At 48.8% G+C, this 18,005-nt stretch overlaps 1 protein-coding gene across 2 annotated transcripts; it reads right to left on the reverse strand.

Moving 5' to 3' along the window:
• Positions 1-645: 645 nt before the first annotated feature.
• Positions 646-17,255, reverse strand: F10 (coagulation factor X). 2 transcript variants are annotated; one of them, XM_057752616.1, is made up of 8 exons: positions 17,159-17,255; positions 15,397-15,557; positions 11,788-11,812; positions 10,735-10,848; positions 8,855-8,986; positions 5,564-5,793; positions 2,979-3,096; positions 646-1,235 (listed from the first exon to the last, which is right to left on the reverse strand). In XM_057752616.1, the coding sequence occupies exons 1-8, from the start codon at positions 17,226-17,228 to the stop codon at positions 646-648; spliced, it is 1,440 nt and encodes a 479-aa protein (XP_057608599.1). In that variant the 5' UTR covers positions 17,229-17,255. The 2 variants fall into 2 exon arrangements, with proteins under 2 accessions (XP_057608599.1, XP_057608598.1); XM_057752615.1 differs by having other exon boundaries at positions 1,179-1,235; positions 2,989-3,096; positions 17,159-17,228.
• Positions 17,256-18,005: the final 750 nt, after the last annotated feature.

The following is an 18,005-nucleotide window of genomic DNA, read 5'->3' on the forward strand; positions in this document are numbered from 1 at the left end:
GGTTGGTGCTTGACTCAGATCTAGGTCAAAGGTCCCTTTATCTTTAGACAAAGATCTTAGCCTATCTTCCGGGGATTCTCTCCTTTCAGTGGCTGTCATGGTACCAGCAATTCTCTGCAGCCTAGTTCCCAGAGAGAGTGAGAGTTCTCTGGCCATGCAAGGGCGATTCAGAGTCTGAGCACCCTGACCTAAAGCATCTACTGGGGAGCTGAAGTCTGTCCCACTATGTGTGTGTGCGTGCGTGGGTGTGTGCACATGCGTGTGTGTGCGCAGTCAGTTGAGTGGGTCAGTTTGACCACTCAAAATCAGAATCATATACTATGATGGGGAGAAGACACAGCTCCATTGCAGTGTGAGCAGGGATGGCTCCATCCAAGTGTGAGAAGAGATGGATCTATCTAAGTGTGAGCAGTGGCCTAATCCCCTAGAGCCCGTGACTCCCTGAGAGTCCCGCAGTCTGACTCAGGAAGAGAGAAATCTTTGCTCAATCAGAGTCTGTTTCTGATATCATGAAGTTGAAATAACAGCAAACTTGAACCTGAAGAGTCTACCCCTGCAGGGGGGGCATCTGCCCTAAGAAGCTTCCTGCTCAGGTGGCAACATTAAACAACACCACATGTGACCCAGCAGGTCAAGAGAGCTGCTTTAATGGGGAGGACTTGTTGACGTTGGGGTCTCAGATGTGGGCACCACCCTGGCTTTCATGGACTTCTCGATCCACCTGAGGAAGGCTGTGACCTTCGTGTAGATCCCATACTTCCCTTTCCTTGCACACCCTTCTCCCCAGCTGACTATGCCAGTCACGAAGTGGGTGCCTTTGTACTCGGTGACATGGGGGCCACCGCTGTCCCCCTGGCAGGCATCCTCCAGTTTGGCATCATAGCCAGCACAGAACATGTTCTGTGTGATGGTGAAGCTGCTGGAGAGCTTGCAGGTGTTGCGATCCACATAGGGCACCTCCAGCATCTTCAAGATGTTTGACTGGCGGCCCTTCTCATGCGTGCGTCCAAACCCACTCACGATGCCCGACTTCTGCGTCATCAGTGTGGCCTCAGCCCAGTCCTTCTGAGGCAGGCAGGCAGGGGCCACATTCATGCGGAACGTGATGGGAGTCTTCAGCTTGAGCACTGCGATGTCAAAGTCATAGGTCTCCCTCACGAACTTGTTGTGCTTTATGATCACATCCACCTCATGCACCATCTCATTGCCTTCCTCCTTCTCTGTGTTCCGATCCCCTGGAGGGGGAGAGGGAGAGGGAGGTAGGGAGAGAGAGAGCGCGGATGGCAGTTCTCTCAGGGTCGGGTGCTTGCATATCAGCTACCTTTAAAGAAGTATACACCTGTAGTCACACAGGGAAGGAGGCAGATGCAGAAGGATCTCTGCAACTTCAAGGCCAGCATTATCTACATAATAAGTTCCAGGCCAGCCAGTGCTACATAACCAGATACTGTCTCCACAAGAAAAGGAAGGAAGGAAGGAAGGAAGGAAGGAAGGAAGGAAGGAAGGAAATGAGCTGCCTGGTCTTAAGTCACCTTGACACAAGTTAGAGTCATCACAGAAGAGAGAGCCTCAATTGAAAAATTGCCTCCATAAGATTGGGCTGTAGGCAAGCCTGCAGGGCATTTTCTTAATTAGTGATTGATTGGGGAGGGCCCAAACCATTGTGGGTGGGGCCATCCCTGAGTTCTATAAGAAACAGGCTGAACAAGTCGTGAGGAGCAAGCCAATAAGCAACACCCCTCCATGGCCTCTGCATCAGCTCCCATCTCTAGGTTCCTTCCCTGTTTGAATTCCTGCCCTGACTTCCTTCAGTGATAAACAGTGATGTGGAAGTATAAGGCAAATAAACCCTTCACCCCACCCCACAAAATAATTTTCCCTAATAAAAAACCAGACCCACGTCAAGGAGCATATGCTTGTGTCCTAGTGCTCAGGAGGACAAGGCAGTGCTCGCAGATTCACGAGGAGCCTGTTCTCTGCAGAGACTAAAGGGCTCTGCCTTCCTCCCAGGGCTTTCCCTTCTGGTCATATTTTTAAAGACTTTTTAAAAAAGGTTTATTTTATTTCATGTCTATGAGCATTTGCCTGCGTTTATATGCGTGTGTACTGTGTACATGCCTAGTGCCTGTGGAGACCAGGGTATCAGATCCCCTTGGACCTGGAATTACAGACAGCTGTGAGCCACCACATGGGCTCTGGGAACTGAACCCAGGCCCTGTGCGAGAGTAGTAAATACTGCTAACCACTAATCACATTTTTGTGTGAATGTTTAGGACTCTTGCGCCTTCCAAATTCTCACACTTGAGTACTTCTGGCAAGCTGGGTCTGTCAATCAGCTCAGGGCCAAGGGTCTCTCTCCTCTTCCAGACCTGGGCTGTGCACCCAGGCCCAAGCGGTCTGACCTGAGACGAGCTAAAGGCGCAGTGCTCTAGCTGTGAAAGGAGACTGTAGTGACATCTCGCTAGCAGCCGAGGTTTATTTATTTCTAAACACCTGGGAAGTCAGGGCTTTGGAAACAAGACACTGAAATAACCTCGCCCATCTCTGCTTGTTAAATCTGTAGCGAAGGGATGCCAGACATTTTCAAACCGCATTTGGGGCTTTTGCAGGATTTTTCACTGCCTAGCTCATGGGTCTCATAGAAACACCAAAATGAAGTAATATTGAGGCATAAATGGAAATAAGAGACTCCAGAAGTGTTGAGAGAGGCAGGCTGGGAAGGTTTTTGAGGGAAGGACGCTGAGAGGAACGCCATGAAAGCACTGAAGAGGGAAGGTGGAAAGTCTCCGTGCGGAATGGCCCAGCCCCGGAAGTCTGGGGATGCCCACCCCCTTCTCTTCTCTGACTATCTCCAAGTAGAGCATCTGGATTTGAGCAGGTGTTGCTCACAGAGCCCATGTGTAGTTCTAGGGGAAGAGCAGCAATCACACCCCTAGGGCTTGAGATGGTGGCGTCCCCAGGGCTGGAGTGTCACTTACCTACCCTCACCCTGAATCGCTTGGCTTGGTGCAGACAGTGGGCCGCCGTGAGGATGTAGAACTCATTCAAGATGGTGCCCCCACAGAAGCCCTCATTGTCATCGTTGATGAGCAGAGCCTGCGACCAAAACAGAGTGTCTTCAAACCACCTACGGTCTGCAGGGTCTCAAGGAACCTTTTCTAGGAGCCTTACATCTGACCACAGCTCTCCATGTCCGCTGAACTACCCCGAGATCCAGCCCCTTCTGCCTGTCTGCTTTCTGCCTTTCTTTTAGTGCTAGAGCCTGGCAGGGAACCGTGTATTCTACCCCACAGCAAGGCGCTGCTCGCTACCCCACTAGCCAGCCCTACAACTCCTTCTGGCCCTGCACCTCTTGAAGCATCCATGCAAGTGACCCAGCCCTTCCTGCCCGGCACTCTGAATGTTCTCCAGTGCTCACATTGTGGCTGACTCCTGGAGACACCTAGCTTTATTTCCACACTGTAGCTTTGGTCTGCTTTAAAGATGGACTGACCGACTGATGGTCCACAGACATTTGCTGAGTCTCCAGCCCTGGGCCAAGTGCTAGCCCTGCAGGATGCCTTTGCCTGTCTCCTTTTCATCCATGACAAGGTCCCTCTAACAGGGCCTCCTCTTTCATCTTGTCCAAACCAGTCCTAGCATTTTCTCCCTATGCACAAAAAAAGCATTTAACCATAGTAGAGCCTTTGGGTTTACATGGCCATGACTCATGACCTAGACCAGCCTGGCTTTGCGAAAACACCACTTCCCAGAGTCAGAATCATCCAGAGTCATCCCGCCTTCAGACTTGCCTTCCCGCTTGTGAAATGTCACTTTCTGGGATGATTGACTCTGGGTACATGCGGCCACTCTTGAATGTGACATTCAGTGACAGATGCCACTGAGCAGTGATCCGAGGTAAGCAAACATTGACGGCATGAGGGGAACCATGCCCATCCTAGAGTACTGGGTCTGAAGTGCTGGGTACCAAGTATGGACCAGCTTGACTTTCTCTAGGGAATTCCCTACCCTCTCACATGCTGGTTCTCAACCTGCAGGTCACGACCCCCTTGGGAAATCATGCCACATGTTTACATTGCCATTTGTAACAGTAGCAAAATTACAGTTACGAAGTAGCCACAAAATAATTTTATGGTTGGAGGTCACTGCAGTATGAGGAACTGTGTTAAGGGTTGCAGCATTAGGAAGGTTGAGAACCACTGCTCTCATCGAAGTTAGGGGCCACATTCAAAAAGTCAAGGCTGCTTTAATCCTGGGAATAGGGAGACAGAAGCTGACAGATCTCTTAAGAGTTTGAAACCAGACTGGTCTACATAGTGAGTTCCAGACTAGCCAGGCCCACATAGTGAGACCCTATCTAAAACAAACAAACAAAAAAAGTACATGGAAGTATTAAGTCTTGAAAGAATTCTTGGTGTTGTTCATAGCTAAAAAGACAATTTGCCCTTTACCGAGTTTATTTTCTCTTTCTTATTTTAAAGACATATTTATTTTTTAAAATTATGTTTATGTGTATGGGTATGTACACATGAGTGGGGGTCACTGTGAAGGTCAAAGGTAGCAGATCTCCTGGACTTGGGAGCTGCCTGATACAGGTGCCAGGAACTGAACTCTGGTTCTCTGAAAAAGCAGTACCCACTCTTAACCAGCCCCCATTTATTCTGGATAATTATATAAACTCAAACCTTGCTTGAGTGGCAAGGGAGAGGAAGTCAGCAGCCTCCCTGGGCCCAGCCAGTTCTTGGTACATGTGTCCAAAGAGGCTGGGGCTGCTTCTCCTGCCTCTGGCAGTCAGGCCTGCCCAGGGCCCTGTAGGGGGAGGGTGTTTAGGTGATCTCCGGGAATTGCCGGTGACTACTGGAGAGTAGTTCTCAACCTTCCTAATGCTTCAATCCTTTAATGCAGTCCCTTAATCCTTTTATGGTGACCCCCCACCATAAAAATCATTTCATTGCTACTTCATAACTGTAACTTTGCTACTGTTACAAAGCATCATGTAAACATCGGATATGCAGGATATCTGGATATCTGATATGCAATCCCAAGGGGTCGCGACCCACAGTTTGAGAACCACTGCCTAGGGTTCTTCCCCACCCCATTTTTCTTTTTGGATAGGTATTTAGGTTTGGGAAGCTGGAAACCTCAAATGCTAGTGGAGATGATGGAGGAGATTCAGAAAACCCTGCAAAGCTGGGGCCAGAAGTGGGTGAGCACTTTCCTTCCGTGTTCAGTTTTACATCAGGGAGTGTTCATTGTGGGAGGCTCAAGTCTTGCTGGGGGGCTTGGGATTTTTTTTCTTAAGTCTGGCAGCCCTGGGCCACGTCAATAACCAAAGAGCAGTTGAAAACAAACATTTTGAACATAAATAGATGTGTCTTTTTTTTAAAGGTATTTTATACCTCTTAGTATTTAAATGTTTTTGTTTAAAAAAATACTCTCACACTAGAAGAGGAATGATGACCACCAGGAAGGACCCTTGCAGGTCTGAGTTGCTGACCCTCTGTGGATCGTCCCACCAGCCTGTTCTACGGGCCACCAGTTCTTTCTATCTTGGCCCAGTTACCTGCCAGGGACACTCCCCGTCTTTGCATGCTCGGCCACCCACAATCCGAATAACGCTTGAGCTGTCCTTTTCCGGTTGTGTCTGGTTGAGGTTGAGCAGTTTGGAAGGATTCTCCGTAGGTGACAATTCTAAGTTCAGGAGGTCTTCAGGGAAAGGCTCACTGTGGTTGGTGCTCTGGTCCAAGGACCTCTTCCTACGTGCTATGGTGGTTTTCCCACAGGGGAAGGGTACTGAAAGAATAGGGAGAACAGAGGAGGCCTCAGCAAAGCCAGAAGCTCCACAGGCCTACTGAGGCTCCCTGGAAGCCCAGGGGGTGATGGTTAAACCTGACTGAGAGTCAAGTGAGAGACTAGTAAAACACAGCTTGCAGAGTGGTGGTGATGCACACCTTTAATCCTAGCACTTAGGAGGCAGAGGCAGGCGAATCTCTGAGTTCGAAGCCAGTCTGGTCTACAGAGTAAGTTCCATGACAGCCAGGGCTACACAGAGAAATCCTGTCTCAAAGAAAAACAAAACACAGCTCTTGGCATAACTATAAAGACGTTTCTAGGGAAGATTAACTAAGATGGGCAAGCTATACCCCAAGTGTAGGCAGCACTATCACATACTCTGGGGACCCAAACAAAATAAAATAAAGGACAAAACTTGTTGGCACAGACATTTTCTCTCTCCATTACTGGCAGCCACCAGATGAGCCTCAGCCCAGCTGTGCTTCCCACACCACGATGGACTCGAGTCTCTGAAAGCTGAGCTGAGCAAATCCCTCATCCTTTAATGGTCAGGTGCTTTGTCACATCCCTGAAATTCTGGCTAATACAAAAATTTGGTACCGAGAGTGGGGTTGTTGCTATGGCTACTTGGTCAATGTAGTTCGAAAGGCTTGGAGCCAGTTTGTAGAAGAAGGATTTGAAAGCATTTAGAGATGAGAGTCAGAGAAAACTTAGACTTCTGTTGGCAGAGCTAAATGGGTATTCCCAGTGGGAGCTCAGAAGACAAGAATGCTAATGGGATTGTGGATAGCAAAGACTATGAAGCTTGGAAAGGAACAGGAACTCTTTTGGGAACTGGACTGGAGGCCATTGACTATAAAAACTTGTTTAATGTTGCTCATGCCCTCAGACTGTGGGAGCCATGTCATAAAGACGACAGGCAAATTAAATTGGTGGAAGAAATTTCTTGGCAGTCCAGCATTCTGGTTGTGGCATGGTTATTGCTGTCTGCTTTTAACCAAGTTTAAAGTGAGAGCCAGAAACATAAAGCAGAGCTAAGAGCCTTTAAGTTTTGCAAGAAAAGTAGCAGAATCCAATGGTGAGAAAGGGATACTGTAGACTGAGGTTGAGCCTCGTGGTTGGTCTGTGCCAGTGATAGGTTAAGGTCATGTGGTTACAGTATAGCCTTTACTCCTGTTCCCATGAGATATGGTTGTGTCCTTAGCCAGTGAGAAGGATTGGGGACTCTGTTGCTGGGGACATGGCATCCATTGTCCTGCAATTTACTATCTCTGGGCTGAGATAGCAGTTGCAACCTCTGGACCCATGCTAGGTGAGTTCTCTACTACTGAGCCACACCTCAGCCTTTTGTTATGTTTTCAGATATTAAGTCTTATTTTGAATTGATTTGCAATTATCCCTGGAGTTAAAATAATTTATACACATATCAAGAAATAACTCTAGTTAAAATTTTCTGAACTAATTTAAACTTAAAAATATGTCAGTGGGAATAAAGTCCTTATGTTTAGGTTGTTGAGAGATTTCATGTTATGCAATTGAATTCATCCTTGAAGCATGTATTTGGAGCCACTCTTCTCTGATTATTTAATTTCTGAAATAAATTGCTTTAAAAATAATTTATTTAACTTTATTTTATGTGCATTGGTGTAAAGGTGTCAGATCCCCTGAAACCGGGGTTACAGACAGTTGTGAGCTGCCATGTGGGTACTGGGACTTGAACTCGGGTCCTCTGGAAGAGCAGCCAGTTCACTTGACCACTGAGCCATCTCTCTTCAGTCCCAAATCGTTTTTTGTTGTTGTTGTTGTTGTTGTTTTGTGTGTGTGTGTGTGTTTTTTTTTTTTTTGGTGAGGAGCAGATGAGTGGAGAAAGAGGGAGAAATGACTCAGCATCCTGTGCCCTATATCTTCTCATTTGAGCTTGATCATCCAGGCTGTATGCGGGGCTGAGACCCTGCACTTCAAACCCACGCCGGGGGATGCCATGGTGAAAGTTAGGGACCATTTGTGGACCAGTTCTGACTTTTCAGAGAGCTCGTCTTATGTCTGTACGGCCCAGATGAGTGTAGTGGAATATTAAAAGAGCCATTGCACCTGGCATTTACTCTGGAGTGATGACCATTTAGGCCTTGAAATAATCTCTTGTAAATAATCAATGATTGTTTTCTGAGTTTTTATGAAGTTGCTCTGTCTTGGGAATATCAGAGCCTTGGCATAACCTCAGTCATTAAGATGCTCATGGCAAACCTGGAATTTTTAGCATGATTGTGTTTGCTTAGGTAATAGTTCCTTAAGATGACTCCTAGTTCAGATAAGAGATTTTGGTATGCGGGAATTGACTCGCTAAAGGGCCTTTTGTGTATCAATAAAAAACTTCTGAAGAGTCACTAGGCAGTCAGTCCATCAGAGGCTGATTGTCCTTGCTGCCCAGAAGTTTATATACCCTGCAGTGTCTCTGTTTCTTCAGGAGACCCTTGTAACCAAGAACACTGGTTGGGCCCTTCTCATTCCCGTGGCCTTTGTGTTCCTCGGCCCACATGGCACTCACCGCTCTCTGAGAGTCTTGTTAGTAGTGGCTCTGCTGCTCATAAGACCCGGCACACCCAGCTCTCACCAGGTAAAAAGCAAACCCAATCAGCATGGGGCTGCAGAAATGATACCAGTGTGGGCTTCGCTACCTGCCCAGGCCTCCTTCTTGACCTAGGCAGGTTCTGTCCCTGGGATATTGTGATAGCTGTGCTTTCCAGGCCCCCAGGCCAGAGGAGCATGGGCTACCCTGCACAGAAGTCACGGCCAGAGCTGTGGGTATGCCCAACTCAGTGATGCCTGGGATCACCTCCTTTGCCAGCAATGAGGCAGCAGTGTTAGCCCCTTCAGGTGTGGAGGTGGAGCAGCCGCTTGTCCTTAGGTCTAATGCATCTCCTCTTAAACCTGAAGCTTTTATGGCTGATCTGTCCAGAGCCCCGTCTCTTACTCTCCATCTCCTGTCATCACTGCTCTGCAGGTGCCACCAGAACATGCCCTCAGCAATGTCACACCATCTCCACAGCCTGATGACTCCTACCTGTGGAGATGCAGGACTTGCCGTCATCACCCAGGAAGTAACCGCTGGCGCAGGAGCACACCACTGTGCTCTGCTCTTCCCTGCAGAACTGGTCACAGTCTCCGTTGTCTAGGCTGCAGAGTTTCCGAACAACTGCAAAACAGAGGACAGATGAGCCTTTCCCATAGACACGTGATCAATTCAGACATGCCAGCTCTGTCTGCCCAGCCTTAGCCATGCCTAGGCCACGGTATGCAAAGGACCACACCGGGGTGGCTTCCATGATAACAGGACAGGCAGCCAAACAAGATGCCAGCCTCTTGTAAGCCTTTCTTCCTGCTGCTGCCTCCCCAGACCATGGGAGGGACATTTGACATAAGCACAGATTACAGGAGAAACACCCGGCATCCTTACAGACAACGAGAGGGACATTTGTCATATGCACAGGTTATGGGAGGACCACCCAGCATCCGCACAGGGCTCTCTAATGAGAAGCTTTGTGAGGGAGGGCAGATGCATGTTCTCTGTTGAGGGCTGTGCAAATCCTGCTCATCCAGGGTGCTGTCCTTGGCATGGGTGAAGAATTGCATCCTAGCTGAACCTCTTTCTTCCCTCACTCAATAACAATGAACAGTATTTACCCTGGCCCCAGTGACGCACCAGGCACTGTGCTGTGGGCATGTCATGGTTTGGGATCTGGGTTCCCATGAGACCTGGAAGGAATATTATCCATGGGAAGTGTGTGGCAGAAAGCCAGGAGCCAGCTCCAGAGAAGACGGAAGCGGAGGGATGGGGGTGCCATTTAAGTTCCACCACTCCATCTACACGCTAGGAAATCACAGAAGCGAAGGAACTTTAGGCTACATGAAATTGCGGCATAGCGCCCGCTAAACTCCCTTGGTAACTTCTAACCTGCCATTGCACCTTAGGGCTGACTGAGCCTGTATTCCTCCATCCACCGTGTCTTAGACCAGAGGTACCCACCTGCTTCCAGAGTGCTAGCTGATCCAGCTCACACTAATAACCACGTCTGTAGCAATTTGCTTTACAGCCCTCTGCTTGGGTTTGGTGAGAAAACAATTATGAAGTAAAATCTACCTTGATGGAATTTTAGCTCCCGGATTGTGCCCTCATTAGATATGTTAGTCTATTGTGTATAGGAACTGTATGAGCTTCTGCGGAATGGTTCATAATCATAACCAGCAGTTCCACTGGGGAGAGTCCTGAGGGCGTCCAGATAAAGATCGCATTCTATAAGGAAAGTAATTTAACCCTGGGCATGGTGACATACACCTGTAATCTCACTTAGGAGGTTGAGGCAGGAGATTTGCTGGGAGTTCAAATCTGGAGTGGACTATATATGTTATATAAGTTCTAGTCCAGCCTTGGTTAAAAAGTGAGACCACAGCAAATAGATAGATAGATAGATAGATAGATAGATAGATAGATAGATAGGTAAAGGAAATGCAGGTCTTACTTGTTAGGGAGAACCGGGCTGAGGGAAACTTAATGACTATTTAAAAATGGAGTCACCATGGGACGAATAGCTCAGCGAGGCTCCCTGTAGAATCAGCTAAGGACACCACATATCTGAAACTGGGCAACCTAGACCGTTCCTTGTTGATACTTGTGTTTACAAGTGTGAACAAAGGCGGTACCAGAGCAGAAGCAGGAGGAGCCGTGTGCACGGTCTACCCGATTCTCACCTGCCTCACGGTGCCCCACGGGGAAGCCATGTCTCCCACGTCACACCCCGCCAAGCAGCTAGAGGACAGACACGTCCAGCGGCTCGATGTGTTGGAGAGCGACCAACGACCTAGGTGTCTCGTTTGCTGTTTCAGTGTCTCTCCCTCTCCCCTGGTTGTGGTGTGACCCAAAGCTCCATCAAAAGAGGGACTTACAGAATTCACAGTTTTTGCCTTCGTATCCCTCCACGCAGGTGCACGTGTACTCGCCAAGGCCGTCGCGACACTTGCCCTGATTCTGGCAAGGCTTGGTTTCGCACTGGTCACCATCTGCAGTGAGAGGATTTGGAAACCAAGGCTGAAGTCGTTTCATCGTGGCCACCACTGACACTGTGTGGTACCTGCAGCCACTTTGCCGATAGCTTGAGCTTGTTTCTCTTTGAGAAGAAATTCATCATACCCAGATTTGGTTTAGTTTCCACTTTGGTGGCTATGTATGTGTGTTAACCCTGTGCCTTGCAACGTTGGCAGGGTTGCTGGTTTCTCTGGGATGTATTACAATGTGTTTGTGGCCAGCAAGAGGGGTTTTACCTGCAAAGGAGAAGGACAGGGGACAATGTGGCACTTGTTTCTGGACTGGGCGCTGATCAGAGAAGGAGGGGACTCTTTCCCCCAAGGCCGCTCGGTGTGGAATGAGAACCAGGGGATGATCCAGCTCTGGCACAGGCTCCACCTCTCTTGGTTTGTCATTTACTCAGAGGAGGAGTGTCTAATTGCCGTTTTCAAATAACTTCCAGGTAGCCATGATCAGTATCATCTCTGATGCTATGAACAGTTGTCAGGGTGGCCACCTTTTGGAAAGTCCAATATTTCAAGCTCCACCGTTTGCTTCAGCTTGCTAAACTTGTTAAAAATATCATGGAATTTGGCATCCTCAGATACAAAGAAGAACGGACTTAAATCTATATCTGAGCCAGACATGGTAGAAAACACATACCGTCCAAGTTACTCAGAAGGTTGGTAATGAAGGCGGCTTGAACCTGGGAGTTTGTGGACAGGACACCGAGGGCAACAAGATCCCCAGAAAGATGAGTATTTTAATAAATAATATAAATACATTTTAAAAGTATCATGGGAATATAGAAGGGAAAAGCGTAGATAAATAAGATTTGAACCAGAATGTAATTTAAAATGTTTTCCAAAGCTAATCCTTTCTCTTAATTTAAATGTTGAGGGGTCTTTCTCATGATTGAAATAGAAATATCTTACCTTTGTATTTGTTCCAGAATTCATTCTAAAAGAAAAAAAATATTTTAAAACACATTAGAAATAAAAACCAGACTATTTTACACTAACAGTAACCATCTCCAGTAACCTGCCTGGAGGAATGTTCCAGAACTTCTCCATCTGAAAGGGAGAGCTGCCAGCATTCCTGAGAGGGCCTATCTCCCATCTGCTTCAACACATGGCCCTTGCTGAATATTGAAACCACATTTCAAGGTAAACAAGAAACAGGCTAGGAGAAATAGTGCCATTTGTCATACGCCACTGGAGCGTGATCAGTTAACAGACCCCGTGCTCAAAATTAAGAAAAAAATCACGGTTGCCAGTCATGTGATTGGGAAAAGTATAAATTGATAACTATCTTAGGTCAAGGCCTATGTCACACGAACAGACAGTCACAGCACATACAGTCGGTCAAGGCCTATGTCACACGAACAGACAGTCACAGCACACACAGTCGGTCAAGGCCTATGTCACACGAACAGACAGTCACAGCACACACAGTCGGTCACAATCCCACTCCCATTCAGATTTACTGGGACCTCAGAATATGACCTTAACTAGAAATGTAACTTTGTGGATGCAAATTAGAGCCATCATTAGGACCTCAGGTGAGGTCATCCAGGATCATCCAGGACAATGACAGTGTCCATCTCGAAGTAAAGAAGGGTCACCTGGAGCCAACAGAGGAGGGAGGTCACGGGCGGTGACAAAAGAGGTAACTACTAGAGACACAGCATAGAGTTTCTTCTGGCACTTCCAAAGGATCCAGCCTGACCTGGGCCCTTGCTTTGCATTCATTACCTCCAAATTTCAAGGGAATAAATCCTGTTACTCTAAGTCATTCTGCTTATAGGACCCTGTTATGGTTGTCATGGCGATGAATATGCTGTCTTTAAAATATTTCTGTTTAGGCTGGACCTACAGCCTGGAGGAGAGCACTCGCCTGGTTTGTGGCAAGCAAACACAGCCCCGTCTTCGCCCAACCCTCAATCACCGTCCCCAAACTGTCAAGTCCTGGTATCACCAGGAACCTTCTGCTCTTTGATAAAGTAATGATGTTTTAAAAATCTTTGATAAATGAGATCATACATGAAACAAGCTTGTGAAATTCTCTTCCTTCAGCATCTGCTTCCAGGACGTGTCCAGCTTCCTGTGTACCCAAGCCTGCTGCATTTTTCTCCTCATCTTGTCTTTCTGACAGGAACCATATTCTCTCCTCATGTGTCCTGTATCTTCCAGAAACTCATGGCACAGTTGATACCTGTGCTCCAGTCAAATAGGATGGGCCATGTAGAAGTTTTCACCCGTAGACCTGTCTTGCCATGGTCAATGATCTTAGCTTGATTTTCAAAAGGCTCTCATGGCTCAGTTTAAGCATCACACGCTTCCTTTGTGACCTGTTAGAGCCCCCGAGAGCCATCCCCCGACCAGAAGCATCCTTGTTTGTAGGGATAGAGGAATGTGGGTGGGTATCACCTCCAGCACTCCTTCCATAACAAACCTGCTGAGGAACCTGGCTGCAGCTGGAGGTGGCGGGCTGTAAAAGCTTACCTCACAGAGATGCCGTGAGGAACTGCATAGGTTTCTTCAGTCCTGAGAAGTTGGTTTCTGGCAGCTTCACCTCCAGGACTCCATCACGCCTTTCCACCACGCCAATTCTCACCAAAGGTGGGGTAAATGGGATGGGCTTTCTGAATGAATGTGATCATGCTATCACCCACAGGGTGTCTATTCACCCGTTACAATCTTCTCCGTGATTTTAGTGGGATCATAATAGACTACGTGGTCACGCAGAACATAGAAAGATTCAGGGTCGTGAGTCAAGTGAACCACTAATCCCGGAATTGGCATTCCTGTTCTTAAGTCTAGTCAATGTCATTAACTACTAAAACCTTACAGTACACTTCTGGAACAATCCTCACACCTGGTTTTGTTGTATCAGGTGATGCAATGCATGGATGTTTCTAAAAAGCCAAGGAGGATTTGAGCACGCATGGCGGATTCCTTCCTCGGGATATCATCCATGCTCCAGTCCGAGTGGTTTCAATGGCATGGTGTCTTAATATCTTTGGAGGGAAAGTGAGGGAGTGGTGCCCGTGCAGCTTTGTAGAGCATGACACTGGCTCTTCCCACTCTTCCAGGGTCCTGACCTCAGTGCGCCTCCTAAGGCTGTTCATTATTCCATGTGTGTAAACGCGCCCTGCCCTCTCGAGCTGGCCTTGCCTTGTGACCTGGCCTTTCTGATGGCTTGAATATAAACTGTCCTTCCAAGGCTCAGTACTGAACATTTGGTGTCCAGGTGGTGGTGGTACTTTGGGGGGGTTCTGGAAACTCTAGGTGGGGCTTATCTGGAAGACGAGGTGGTTGGGTGGGGGTGTCCTTGGCGGGATCTCAGATCCAGCTCCTTCCTGTCTTCCCCTTTGCTTCCTGTCTGCTATGAGGAGAGCATGTCTCTTCTGGCTGCTGCTAGGGTGTTCTGTCTAAGATCATGAGATGAACTGATCACAGACCCTAAGAATCCTTTAATAGCGAGAGCCCTAAGACATCATGCCTTTACCTGTTCTCACGGTGTTTAGTTGCAACCGGATGAAAGCTACTGGTCCGATCCCAGTCCCCAGGAGTCACACTGGCCTAAAGCCCTTGGTCAGATGGCCCTGGCTGCCGGTGGCTGAATTCCTAAACGGAGCCAGTGACTTGGCCTTGGTAGTTGAGCAGGTCTTGCTCTGTGGCCTTCAGTGGTGGCAGCGGCAGTGGGCCTTTTCGTTTCCACTTGGGTCCGGAAATAACTGCTTGGAATAACTGTTCCTCCCTCACTCAGCTCCTCCTCGGCCCCCTTTGGGGACTCTTCTTGTTAGTTCCTTCCTGTTACTTGGGGCTCACATTTCCACCAGGTACTTGAAGATCCCCGTCTTCTGGGGAAGAGGAGCAGGCTCACTCCTGATGCTGCATACATAGGTAGTGATGGCGGTGCTGTGGTCTCCTGTCACATGTCTGCACTGTGCATGCTCAACTGAGTCACCAGGCTCCTTACCCACTGGAAAGGGAGGGCAGTGGCAACTGTTGTACATTTATCTGGGAAGCACTGATAGGAACCATGAGGGGATGGATATACAAACACACATACATGCATAATACACAATACATAAATATTATATATGTACACACATACATACATGAATACACATAAATACTACACATGTACATATACATATACATGCATATGTATGTTCATGCACACATGTGTGTATTTATAGACATATATAATTTTCTTAGGTTAACTTAGGTTACGAGCAAGTTCTCATTAACTTTGTGTTATGTGGCATTTCTCCCCCTCAGTTTTACTACTCAGGAAGAGAGCTGAAGATATGCAGAAGAGATCAAAATGGATGTCCTACAGGCAACAGGCTAGGTTAATATATCTGACTGTCTAACCCCTTGGTTGCTTTCCCCAATTACGCTTCACAGGTTTGTGGGTAAAGGATCCAAATCTGGGCCAGCCTGGAACCCTGCAGCAGCCTAGGATGGCCCAACCCCAGCTAGAAAGGAACTAGAAGGCCCAGCGCCCGCCGGCAAGGACCTGGCCTGACTCACCGTCTTTTGAGTATCCTCGAAGACTTCGCGAGCCTCTTCATAAGAACATACTTCTTCCATACATTCTCTTTCCAGATTGCCCTTCTTCATCTCTTCAAAAAATGAGTTTGCCCTTGGAATCCTCGTCAGGACATTGTTGGCGCGTTCCCGGTTAATAAACACTAGCAGACAGAGAAGGGCGAGGGTGAAGGGACCTCACCTGTTCCCAGGTTTCCTCTCGCTAGAGCCTTCGCACAAGCTTTTCTCCCTGCCTGGTTCATTCTTCCCTGGTAGGAAGATGACCCTGCATTGTCAGCCTGGACTGAGCCACCTCTGGGTGTGTCTGTGAGGGGCTTCCAGGTAGAACTAACTGAGGGGGGAAGATGCACTGTGAGCATGGGTGTGTCGCCACATGGCCTGGGAGCCTGGAGAGGAGAGAGGAGACCGGCAGGTCCAGCAGACAGTATGTTCTCATTCTCCCTTTCCCTGCTTCCTGGCTGCCGTGAGGGGAACTGCTCCACTCTGTCACATGCTCCCTGCTACGATGGATTGAGACCTCTGAGACCATGAGCCAAAAGAAACCCTTCCTCCCTAAAGTGGCCTGTGCAGGTATTTGGTCACAGTGATGGAAAAATGACTGGTGTGCCCAGCTGCACACATGGGTCACTTCATCTCATGTCCTCCCGGGAGGTCTACCACCCTGACCACCTCCATATCTCTTGGCCCCCTTGCCTTGTGCTGTTTCTGGGCATAGTACATGGCTGTTCTGTGATGTTATGTATCTCTTGGTTTGCTGCTGTCACCTCTCTGGGAATATAAACACGTGTGGTACATCTGCCTGTGGTTATAAACATAGGTGGCCTATCTGCCTGTGGCTATTCATAGGTCTAGAAACAATGCTACCTACTAAGCCCCTGTCCAGTGAATGAAGGCAGCTGGTCTGGCGTCCTGCCCTTTTGATTAAATCAGTGAATGGCTTTGCTGGAACACTATACCCACACCCTAGACAGTCACGCAGACCCACCTGCTGGCAGCCATAGGTTCTGATTTGAGTAAAATCAAGATTGGCAGCATGAAATTAAAACACGGCAATGTTGTGAACACTCGTCCCTGGGAACCGGCAGACTCTAACGTCCTGACACACGCATCCTACTGCCCAGTCCTGGCTGTGTGTTTTGTTACTTGCAGCCTTTGATTTTCCAGCCCCAGCACATTGCTGTCCTCAAACATTGGGTTGTCTCTGTGGCGCTGACCTTGGCAGTTACTAGCAGGCGTTGACCCATCGACTGGGTGTCAGGTTTGCCACCGGCACTTTCCTCTGTCAGGACCAAATGAGTGGGAAGTGCCCCTGTGTTGCTGAGGTTGTCCTGGTGCAAGGCCAGCTCTGTGTGAGCAGAGCCCGCTCTGGAGCAGGTCTGGGGGCTGTTTGTTGCCTGTTTGTACAACCTTGTCTTGTGCAGTCTGTGGCCCACCTCAGCTTCCCAAGCTTGGGAGCCCCAGTTCCTGTCTCTCCCGTGCTGGGGTGACTTTATCTCCTTTGTTTCTCTCTTTCTCCTTATCTCTGTCCCTGTCCCACCCTGTTTCTGTTCTGCTTCCCTTCTCCTCCTTTCTTCAGGCCTTTCACTCCTTGTGCCCTGCACGAGTAGTTGCAGCTGGCCCTAACTATACCTGCAAAAGCCAGCCTGTGGCTGGACCAGTGCACCAACCACCCTGCCCTTCCCACTACCCACCCTCACGCCCTCCTCCTGGGCCACTCTATAGTGTGAAGGGCTGGAGCACTTACAGCTTCTTCCAGGTGACAGGAGGCTGGCCAGGGCAACATAGAGCAGGCTGAGTCTCAGCGGGCTCCCCATGGTGTGGTCAAGGACAGCAGCTGCTGGGACAGGCGTGGGGGCAAGGTTCACTCGCCCTGGGCCCCAGGTGGCCATGGTCCTCCTGCTTATCTCAGCCTCCTGATTGGAGCCCCAGCCAGCAATGAGGTCAGGGGACTGGGAACTGTGGACACCAGCCCCAGCCTTTTCTGGGCTGGCTATCCTTATCCCAAACTGCCTGGAAGGGCCTGCTTTGCACTGAGAGCAGTAATAGTGTTTTCTAATACTCATCCTACCCCGTTAGTTGAGATGGGGATGAGGCAAAGCCTGGGTACCAAGGCACATGTGGGGTTTGTGCCTAAGCCCTCAGTCCTCTGGCTGGCCCCAGCTAACTCTGGCACAGATGTAAGTGTGAGGCTCGTGTGTCCCTTGGACAATGGCTGTGTAATCTAGTCATGGAAGCAAGCTAGGCTGCAGGGGACAGGAGCCCTGAACTGCTGGTGTCTTGACACAAACTCTCTTCTCTGATATATGACATCCAGGAGAGTCCACAGGGACCCAAGGCATACATCAGGGTTGGCAGGAGGCGGGGTGTCTGCCCCTGCCCACCAGGCCTGCCACTTCCAACTTTGGAGGATGGGGAGTGTGTGAGGGGAGGTTTGGTGTTTGGTGGTCATGGCCACCTCTGCAGAGCCTATGGTTCACACCTGGGGCTGGTTCTGCAGAGGGGTGGCCATTTTCCCTCAGTCCTGAAAGAGGCCAGAGGACAAGTCATTCAAGGACTGTAAAGGTGGAAACAGCTTCCTGCCCATGCTGTGG

This window comes from Chionomys nivalis, chromosome 20, assembly GCF_950005125.1.
Source record: "Chionomys nivalis chromosome 20, mChiNiv1.1, whole genome shotgun sequence".
Classification (NCBI taxonomy): domain Eukaryota; kingdom Metazoa; phylum Chordata; class Mammalia; order Rodentia; family Cricetidae; genus Chionomys; species Chionomys nivalis.